Raw genomic sequence first — 9898 nt, 5'->3', positions numbered from 1 at the left:
AAAAAATTTAGAAAAAAAAAAAGAGACTTTGTGTCACGCCAAGGACTACAGACACACCCTTGTGAAGATGCATTCAGCAGGCAGTTCCCGTGACTCCATGAAGCCTGTGCGGCACTGACCTGCGGATGGGAGGAATCAACTAATTGTTGCACGAAGGATTGAACGTTGCACTAATTTCCCGAGCTGGTTCAGCAGAGACACTTTCTGGGAGTGGATTCTTTGATGAGGAAGACAAGACAGAGAAGGTGATTTTGCAGTGGTGGATCTCCTGAAGACAGGGCAGGCAGGGCGGTGTTCCACAGACTGGGGTGGGTGGGCAGCGGAGGCCTGTTTGAGGAGGTGAAATTTGAGTTGAGACTGACAGAGTGAGGGAGCAAGCCAAGCAGGTATCTGAGTGAAGAGCGTTCCGGGCAGAGAGGCAGTGAGTGCAAAGGCCCTGGGGCAGGTGCATGTGTGGTGTGTTTGAGGGCCGGTTAGGAAGCCAGTGTGGTTGGAGCTGGCTAGAGCTAGTTGAGCGAGCGGGAGACTGGGTGGAAAGGGGCCAGAGCAGCGATAGGGAAGGGGGACCGATCATGCAGAGCCCTTAGGCCACCGTAAGCACTTGTGCTTTGCCTCATGGCCTGGAGGGCTGTGGAAGGGTCCGGAGGTCCGGTGAAACGATCTCCAGACATAGGAGATGCTCTGGCTGCTCGGTGGGAAAGAGACCGTGGGTAGGAGGGGCGAAGGGTGCGGTCCGAGGACAAAGGGACCCCAATGGGGAGGCTGTTGCCGTCCTCCAATCGAGTGCGGGTGGTGGCTCAGGCCAGGGTGGCAGAAATGGCAGTGGCAGGGCTGGCGCGAGGGAAGAGACCTGAGGGCACGCAGCGAGCTATGTCAACATGTGGGTGAAGAGACTTTCGGACAGCAAAAGCCGGTGGTGCAAAGGCCCTGGGGCCGGCCCAGCCAGGCCGCCAAGGGACCGGGAGCCGGCAGGAACCGGCACGAATGACCGAGGAGGGAGGCGGTGGGGGCCGGCGCGCCGGCCGATTGCCTTACAAGGCGCCCTGCAGCGCCGCGGCGGCGCTTGGCCACCGCACGTTCGCTCGGTCGCCAGCGGCCGGCGGGGGCGCGCGCGGAGGGGGCGGGTCCGGCGGGGCGCGGGCGGGGGGCTCGGCGCGGCGGCCACTGCGCGAGGCGACGCTGCAGTTTCGGCTCCAGGTCCGCACCCGGCGCTCCCGGGCGCGGGCGCGCGCGGGCGGGGGCGCGTGGGAGTCCCGGCCACGGCCGCCGCAGCCCCCGCGCGCCCCCGCGCACACCTGTCAAGCCCGGCGTGGCCCACGCAGCTCGGGACGTGGGAGGCCCAGGCTGCCGAGTCCCTCCCGCCCCGAGGCGCCGAGGGCCGGGCTGCACTTGGGCGGCCGCGTGGGTGGCCGCGGCCGCGGCCGTGGCCGTGGCAGGCGGCTGGGCGCGGGGGTCGCAGGTGCATCTTGGGAGGGTTGGTGGCCTGAGTCGCGAGTGCCTGTGAGCGCTGGGCCTTGGGTGACAGGTCCAGGCCTGGGGGTGTGGGAGGGCCGTCTGTGGGCGCCGTGGATGGGGGTGGGCCCAGAGGGGACGGGGTGGGGGTGCACGGAGCCTTCTGGAAGCCGGCCGATCGCGGCTGCCTTGGTTGTATGGAGGCAGAGAAGGGGTGTCTGGGCGCTGATCGCCGTCGAGGTGCCAGAGCGGGGGTGGGGGTGGGGTGGGGTGGGGGCTCCGGATGGCGGGCCTCGTATCTGGGAGGGGAGGAAGGTCTGCGGTGGCCTCGCTGGGAGTCGCCCACCTGGGAGTGCGGGCCTGGGCGGTGGGGGAGGGGAGGGGCGAAGTGCTGCCGGCCTGGGGCTGGGGGCGATTTACGCGTTTCTGAGCAGGGCTGCCACTGAGGGTGGCCTCACGCAGGGGGCCTCCCTCCATCTCTCCCCGACCCCCCACAGACATGCTGCTGCTCAAGAAACAGACGGAAGACATCAGCAGCGTCTATGAGATCCGGGAGAAGCTCGGCTCGTGAGTGTGTGTGTGTCAATGAATGTGATGTGTGTGTGTGTGTGTGTGTGTGTGTGTGTGTCAGCGAATGTGTGAGTGTGTGTGTGGGGGGCGGATGGGTGGCCTGGGGTCGGGAGGGCCTCCCCATCTTCTTCAGCTAGGAGGGCCCTTCCCCCTCCGCACCTCTGCTTTCCCTCCCCGCCCCCTCCTTTCCTCCTCTTCGCCTCTCCCTCTCCCTGCCTGCCTCCCCCTCTCTGCCTCAGGGGCGCCTTCTCTGAGGTGGTGTTGGCCCAGGAGCGGGGCTCCTCACACCTCGTCGCCCTCAAGTGCATCCCCAAGAAGACCCTTCGAGGCAAGGAGGCCCTGGTGGAGAACGAAATCGCCGTGCTCCGCAGGTGCGTGCTCGCCCCTGGCCAGGCCTGTGCCTTCAGTGCATCCCCACGACCGCCTGGCCCCGGGGCTCTGCCTTGCTGGACCAGGCAGAGGTGGCCTGTGCTAGGTAAGCGGGGCAGAGGCCAGAGGAAGAGAAGAGGGAGGGAGCCTTCCCTGGGGCCCCGGGACGAAGCACTCCGAGGCCCCGAGAGGCCCAGAGGGGGCTGCGGTGGCCCATACGGGCCTTTCTATTGCCATTGCAGGGTCAGCCACCCCAACATTGTGGCTCTGGAGGACGTCCACGAGAGCCCTTCCCACCTCTACCTGGCCATGGAGCTGTGAGGAGGGCAGGGGCAAGCTGGGGCGGGGGGGGGGGCGGCGGCTGGGGCTGGCGCTGGGTGGTGAGTGGGGGCCGACTGGCCTGAATTAGCCGAGTCCCCGCTGCCCTCAGGGTGACGGGGGGCGAGCTGTTTGACCGCATCATGGAGCGTGGCTCCTACACAGAGAAGGACGCCAGCCACCTAGTGGGCCAGGTCCTGGGCGCCGTCTCCTACCTGCACAGCTTGGGCATCGTGCACCGAGACCTCAAGGTGCCCGTCCTCCTGCCTGCCCGCCCGGGGCCATGCCCGGCATCCCTGTGCACCGAGGGTCTGGGGGACTTGAGGGTGCCCAGCCCCAGGGGTCGTGCCAGGGCTGACCTGGCACTTTCTCCGGCGCCCGTGTGTCATAGCCGGAAAACCTCCTCTACGCTACACCCTTTGAGGACTCCAAGATCATGGTCTCCGACTTCGGCCTCTCCAAAATCCAGACTGGCAATGTGCTGGGCACCGCCTGTGGGACCCCAGGATATGTGGGTCAGTGAGGGGGGCGCGCCCTGAGACTCACTGGGGCTTGAGGGGGCTGGGGGACATGGTGCCAGGGGAAGGGTAGGCGGTGGGTCATCCCTGGGGTCGACCAGGCTGACCCTGGCGGCACTGAAGCCACGGCACGTGTGCGTGCGGGTGTGTGTCTGTCTGTCTCTGGCCCCCAGCCCCGGAGCTCTTGGAGCAGAAACCCTATGGGAAGGCTGTGGATGTGTGGGCCCTGGGTGTCATCTCCTACATCTTGTGAGTGACCGCTGGGAGGCTCCTCTTCTGCCTGCCTGCCTCCTGCTGGGTCGGGGAGGGCCCGGCAGCTGGGTGATTCATGTGTGGGTGCCAGGCTGTGTGGGTACCCCCCTTTCTACGACGAGAGCGACCCTGAACTCTTCAGCCAGATCCTGAGGGCCAGCTATGAGTTTGACTCTCCCTTTTGGGATGACATCTCAGAATCAGGTGAACGTGAAGCTGGCCCCGAGCTCAGGGAGGGGGCAGTCAGTGACGAGGGCAGCGGGGACGGGGTGGGCTGACCTGGCGTCCCCACTCCAGCCAAAGACTTCATCCGGCACCTTCTGGAGCGAGACCCACAGAAGAGGTTCACCTGCCAGCAGGCTTTACAGCATCTTTGGTGAGTGGGGCCCCCGCCAAGCTCTCCCGGGACCAGAGGGCCCACACCCTCAGAGACTCCCCCGCCACTGACCCGTGGCCTCCCCCTAGGATCTCTGGGGACGCAGCCTTTGACAAGGACATCCTGGGCTCAGTCAGTGAGCAGATCCAGAAGAATTTTGCCCGGACTCACTGGAAGGTCAGCGTGGAGAGGGGCCTGTGGACCCGGCTCGAGGCTGTCCCTGCCTCTCAGGGGACGGCCTCGGTTGCCAGTGGTCTCTGTGGCCCTCAGGGTCTTGGGGCCGTTGCCGGGGCATGGCCTGATGGCCCTCTCTCCCCACAGCGAGCATTCAACGCCACTTCCTTCCTGCGTCACATCCGCAAGCTGGGGCAGGGCCCGGAGAGCGAGGAGGCCTCGGGGCGGAGGATGGCCCGCCACAGCCACCCTGGCCTCGGGTCTGGCCAGCCCCCCAAGTGGTGACGCCCAGGTGTGCGGGCGTGGGCCCTGCACCCACTGGGAGCTGACCCCCGAGTGAACCGAGAGGAGGGCGGGCTCCGTGTGGCCACCTCGCAGAGCAGAGGACTGAGGACCGAAGGTGGAGGTGGAGGGAAGGAGCCGGGGTTCTGGCAGAAGCAGACGATGGAGGCCAGAGGGGGCGGGTGGCTGCAGGGATCATGAGGAGCCTGATGGCAAGACCCGGGGCGGGGCGGGGAGCACTGCTGCTGAGAACCGAGACTGGGATGGGGGGGCGGGGGCAGGCTGGGGGAGCCTCCTGACCACCCCCTTCCCCGTGCTCCTCTCTCCTCCCCGCCGCCCCCAGGCAGATGCTGAGGCCGAGTGCCCTGACTCCTGGACTCCCTTCCTGTGGGCGGGCCCTTTCAGTCCCCTTTCCCCAGCCCCAGGACCCCGGGGCTGGCCTCTGCTGGAAAGTTGGAGATGCGTGGGTGTGGCGCATGGCGCTGGGGCAGGAGTGGGTCTCCCCCCTCTGCCACCCAGGCTCCGCCCTCGCCCCCGGGGGCTGGCGGGGTGCGTCCACGGAGATCCCGCTCCACTGTCACCGCCACACCCGCTCTAGATGCCGAAGAGGCTTTCCGGGGGCAGCTCTTCCCGCACGCTGTTCTGTGCTTTGCTGACTGTGGTGGTCCCGCTTGTGTCGTGGCCCTCGAGTTTTCCCCAAATCAATAAATACAGACAGAGCGACGGGCCAGTGGTGAGCTGGAGGGAGGGGTAAGGGACAGGGATGGGGGGACGAGGGCGGAGGGGATGGATGTCACCTGTGGGAAGGAGACCAAGGAGGCAGGCCCCCTGCCCGCGGGACCCGGCCACGCGACCTCGCCTACGGCCCCCTGAACTTCTGCTCCCTCCCGTCACGGCAGGCGAGCTCCCAAGTTGTTCAAGAATTTCCTGTCCCGGTCCCCCCAAAGCACCGGCGAGAGGCGGCCTGGCTGGCCAGCTCCGCCACCCCAGCGGTCGGCCTGCATGTGGCTGTGGCTCCTTGAGAGAAAACGGAGGCAGCTCAGGCCCTGTGGGCTGCCAGCCGAGGGCGGTGGCGGGAGGCCAAATGGGGGTCGCTGTCTCTGGGCCCCTGGGGGTGGGCTGCAGGACAGGCTGGGAGGGGCTCACGGGCAAGTGGAGGCCCGCTGTAGCTGGAGGACGACCAGAGCCCTGGGCTGTGGCCTCCAGCCTCTCCCTTCCTTCCCCCACTCTTCCGCGGCCCTGGCCAGACAGAGAGGGGTTCCAGCGGGCACCTTCTTGTGCGGAAGCCGGGGGAACCCCGGCCTCAGAAGGTGGAGGCGGGGCTCCTTAGCCAGGAGAGGGCGCCACTGAGGCCTCAACGTCTGTACTGTACTGTGGCTTTGGAACCCCTGTGCTGGGGGCGGCGACGGGGAGGGGAAGACAGCCCAGGACACGGAGGCTGGGTTGGTTACGGCTTGTGGCACGTGGCACGAAGGGCGGCGGCCGGTCCTCCGGCCTGTGCGGCCCCTGGCCCTTGCAACCCCACTGTGGGTGAGCCAGGGCTCCGGCGCCCTGCTGGCCAGGACCCCCAAGCCTCTCCTGGCCCTGCTGGGCCGGCCTCCTTCCTTCCTCCACGGGGGGGAAAGAGCTCTCAGAGTTCTGGGCGCCCCGGTCACCCCTCCTCTGCGTCTCCCTGTCAGCCCCCATTGCGGAGCCTGACCGAGAAGACCTTTCTCTTTGTCAGCCTTTAGGACCTGAAGGGAGGCAGTTAGACCCGTGGGCAGTTAGACCCCAGCGCTGGCCTGGGTCTCGGCGGTGGGGGGAGAGGGGGGAGGACTGGAGCAGCCTTCGGGGTTGGAGCCAGGGGCCTGGCCTCCGCGGAGAAGAATGGCCAGGCGCAGGGCGCCTCCAGGTAGCCGGGGACGGGCACCGCCCGGGGTGGGCACGCCCGCCCGCTCATTCTCAGGCACACAAATCCCTCTGCAGCTTTCTCCTCCAGCCCCCTTCCTGCCCCGTAGTGCCCCATGCGCAGCCCCCACGGGGCCCTGAGCCCAGGGCAGGTCTGGGGGCGGAGGTGGGCAGCTTCCTTTCCTGTCCCCATGGCCACTTCTAGGCCATCCTTCGCTCCAGGCTTTTGGGTCACATAATCCAGTCCTCCCGTGCCTGCTGTTTCTGCCCACGTTCCAGGGGACCGGAGGCAGCCAGCGCCACGGCCAGGTCTCGACGGCTCGGTCTCCTCGCCTCCAATGAGCTGTCTGGCCTCCGCTTAGCTCCCGTTTGGGCCCCGGTCATCCCCTGTCCCGCCACCTCTGACATCCTCACACTGGACTCTCGTGACGCCTACCTGTTCTTGTTTTGTGCATCAGATACTGATTCGGCCTCTACTTTGTGCCAGCCGCTCGGCCCACCGTGCGAGGCACCTGCCCTCATGGAGGCCCTGTGATGGAGGTGTGGGCTTGCTCAGATGATAAGAAAGACCTGAGCTGGGCAAGTAGTGTGCTGGCTGCTGAGGGAGCTCCGAGCACAAGTGCCGGAGCCTGCCTTGCCGGGGTCGCCCTGCTTCGGAGATGGCCACATCATCGCTGCGCTTGGGGCTGCGGCTCCGCCCGTCCTGACCCGGGGTGCGATTTGGCCTCCGAACAGCAGGCGGCGCCATGGCTACATCGAAAAACCGTCCATCAGCCCTCCCTGGCCTTCACCACCTGGGGCAGCTGCTCAAAACCGTTCCTCTCCTCCAGTGCCCCCCACCCCGCACCCGCACCCCAAAATCGGGCCCTGGGAAACTCCTCACTCGGGAGAGAAGTGCTGCGCCACCCATCCGGGAGCCAGGAGATAGGGGGACCCCCAGGTCCAGCAGAGGCGGCATCCTTTCATCCCCGCCCCCCCAGGCCTTCCCATCCGAGGGGGCAGTTTGTGAGAGGAAAGTTTTGGGTCACCTGGGTGCCTAGGCCGTGAGTCTGGCCGCCTGGGAGACAGGAGGGGCTGGTGCGGCCAAAGACAAGAACTGGGGGTGAGGGGGTGGAGGAGCCTGGGGGGCTCTGTGAGAGCATTTCAGCCTTGGGTAGCAACAGGTGCCCAGGCCCGGCAGGGTAAGGGCTGGGCCCTAGTCTGTGAGCGGTGGCGAGCCGCCGGCGGGATAGCAGGTGCTGAGCTTGGACAGCTGGAAGAAGTGGGGCGCTGTGAGCTGGGGATGGGGCCCAGGTGTCGGGGAGACCAGTCCAGAAATAAGAGGTTCCAGACCGCACAGGGCGGGCCACGCACTCTGTCTTGGAGCAAACCTGTGGGTGGCGGGGTTTCTGGAGATGCTCAGCCTGTGGGTTCACGCTCCCGGTGGGGACGCCGGTGGGGGTGGGGATGGTCCTGGGAGGCCTTGAGGGGTCAGTGATAGGCTGGGGGTGGGGAATGAAGGAGCCGTCCCCGGTGGCCCATGTGTTTGGGACCACTCGCCGAGAGGGGTTGAACGGCTGGGTTTGGGGGAGAGACGAGACTGGTTTTGGACATGGTAATCTGAGGTGCCCAAAGGGGTGCCAAAGAGACTGTTTCTCATCCTTCTTTGCAAATGTGGGTCCAGCTTTATATTGAGCATCTGCTGTGTGCCAGGCCGTTTCAGAGACCCTCACACGTATTCACTCAACCTCTCTGTATCATCTTCACTTTACATGTCGGGAAACAGGCGGAGAGGCCGAGTGACCGAGCCAAGGCCACACGGCCTTGTGCTTTGCCCCCCTGCCCGCCTCTGTGCAAGGGAGGAGGGCTCGCCGGGAGCGTGAGGGTGTACGTGGGGACTTGGGGCAGGACTGGAGTCAGGGACACATGTCTGGGGGCCATGTGGGACTGGAAAGATGGAGACCTCTGGTAGGGGACTGGATGGGAGGGGAGAGTACGAAGGAGTCGAACCCGGGGGAGAAGCAGGCCCGTTCGGGAGACGAAGGGGCCGGTCGGGACTCAGCCCCTCCTGCCAGCCGCCGAGCGGGCACATGGCTGCCACGTTCTCCACCTAATCTCCGCTCCGTCCGGGCCGTCCTGCCTCCATCCCTGTCTCCTTGCCCAGGTGGGCAAGACACGAAGTGCGGAGTATTCGGAGAGAGCGCGTAGCCCGGTTTGGTTGATTGAGGGCAGTGGCGAGAAGTGGCCAGAGATGGGCCTGGAGATGGAACTCTCTCAAGAGGGCACTGGGGAGCCATCGGAGGGCGACTTGGAGGCAGTGCGCCGACGGGGATTAGATTTTTGTTTGAAGAGAGGTTTTCAGGATTCTTCAACCCTATCTGGCCCTTGGCGATCCGTACAAAAGCCTCGCCTGCAGATCTTGTCTCCAGGCCTCGTGGGGATTTTGGTAGCTGTCCTCACGCCAGGGAGCCCAGCTTGCCTCCCACGACGCCCCGCGTGGAGGCCCGATGGCTCCTTCTCAGTTTAGCCTTGTTCCTTCAACTGTTGCTTTATATCCTTTAAGTTAGGTCATTGAGTGCAGATGAATTTAGAATCGCTCTATGTTTCAGGGTAGTTGAGTATTTGATGCTTTAATACTGTCATGCTTTGCCCTATGGTCCTTTCGCCTGATAGTAACATAGCAACTATTACTTCCTTTTGGTTAATATTTGCCTGGTATATCTTGTTTAAGCCTCTTCCTTTCAGAGTTAGGATTCGTTTTAGTTTTAGCAAGCTATTATTCACGTATCATAAAATTCACCCTTTCAAATGTGCGTGCGACGTATTGGTTTTTAGTGTATTTACAAACGTGTGCAGCCGTCAACCACGATCTAACTCTGCGACATTTTCATCACCCCCTCCCCCCAAAACGCCCCTGTCGCTGTTAGCGGTCACTCCCCATTTTCCCCAACACCCCCGCTCCCCAAGCCCCCCGGCAGCCACTAACCTACATTCTGTCTCCGCGGATTTGCCTATTCTGATATTCCACGGAAATGCGATCGTACAATACGTGACCCTTTGTGTCTGGCTCCTTATGTTTAGCGTAACGTTTTTGAGGTCATCCACACCGTGGCGTTGCGAGAGTACTTCACTTCGTTTTTTATAGCCGAGTGATGTCCCGCTGTATGGAGACGCCACATTTTGTTGATCTGCACGTCCGTTCGTGGACATTTGGTTGTTCTCTCCTTTTGGCGATTGTGAACGGTGCCGCGGTGAACGTTTCTATGCAAGTTTGTGTGTGGACATAGGTGTTCAGTTATGTTATTTGATAGCATTCACCTATGAAGTCTCCTGCGCTTGGATTTTCTTTGTGGAGACATTAGTTATTTTAATTCCAGCATAGCTAACAGCGTTATATTAGTTTCAGGTGTACAATACAGTGATTCAACAACGGCATCCCACCCAGTGCTCAACACAAGTGTTTCTTCGTCCCCCATCACCGAGTTCACCCACCCCTACACCTGCCTCCCCTCTGGTCACCACCAGTGTAGTCTCAGATATAGCTAAACGTCTGTTTCTTGGTTTGTCTCTCTCTTTTTATTTTGCTCGCTTTTTGTTTTGTTTTGTTTTGGTTTCTTCAATTCCACATATGAGTTGAAATCGTGTGGTACTTGTCTTTCTCTGCCTGACTTATTTCACTTTAGCGTTATATTCTTTTTTGGTGTGTGTATAACAGCTTTAT

The 9898-nt window shown here is 63.4% G+C and overlaps 1 protein-coding gene across 3 annotated transcripts; it reads left to right on the top strand.

The window, feature by feature from the left end:
- On the top strand, nt 1–5028 carry PNCK (pregnancy up-regulated nonubiquitous CaM kinase). Of its 3 annotated transcripts, none has more exons than XM_030305786.1 (12): nt 1–245; nt 1950–2019; nt 2262–2393; nt 2634–2708; nt 2822–2960; nt 3101–3224; nt 3401–3476; nt 3571–3683; nt 3777–3855; nt 3945–4032; nt 4177–4321; nt 4655–5028. In XM_030305786.1, the coding sequence occupies exons 2-11, from the start codon at nt 1952–1954 to the stop codon at nt 4312–4314; spliced, it is 1032 nt and encodes a 343-aa protein (XP_030161646.1). In that variant the 5' UTR covers nt 1–245; nt 1950–1951; the 3' UTR covers nt 4315–4321; nt 4655–5028. The 3 variants fall into 3 exon arrangements, with proteins under 3 accessions (XP_030161646.1, XP_030161649.1, XP_030161645.1); XM_030305789.1 differs by lacking the exon at nt 1–245 and adding an exon at nt 1148–1197; XM_030305785.1 differs by lacking the exon at nt 1–245 and adding an exon at nt 1639–1692.
- Nucleotides 5029–9898: the final 4870 nt, after the last annotated feature.

Source organism: Lynx canadensis, chromosome X (assembly GCF_007474595.2).
Source record: "Lynx canadensis isolate LIC74 chromosome X, mLynCan4.pri.v2, whole genome shotgun sequence".
NCBI lineage: Eukaryota > Metazoa > Chordata > Mammalia > Carnivora > Felidae > Lynx > Lynx canadensis.
The sequence above is the reverse complement of the archived record's forward strand: the minus strand, read 5'-3'. Positions and strand labels throughout refer to the sequence as shown.

Coding starts and splice junctions, on each gene's coding strand:
- PNCK (XM_030305785.1), top strand. CDS start 1,650: ATGGAGGCAGAGAAGGGGTGTCTGGGCGCTGATCGCCGTCGAG. Junction 2,709..2,821: donor CTCTACCTGGCCATGGAGCT/GTGAGGAGGGCA, acceptor CGCTGCCCTCAG/GGTGACGGGGGGCGAGCTGT. Junction 3,856..3,944: donor CAGGCTTTACAGCATCTTTG/GTGAGTGGGGCC, acceptor GCCTCCCCCTAG/GATCTCTGGGGACGCAGCCT.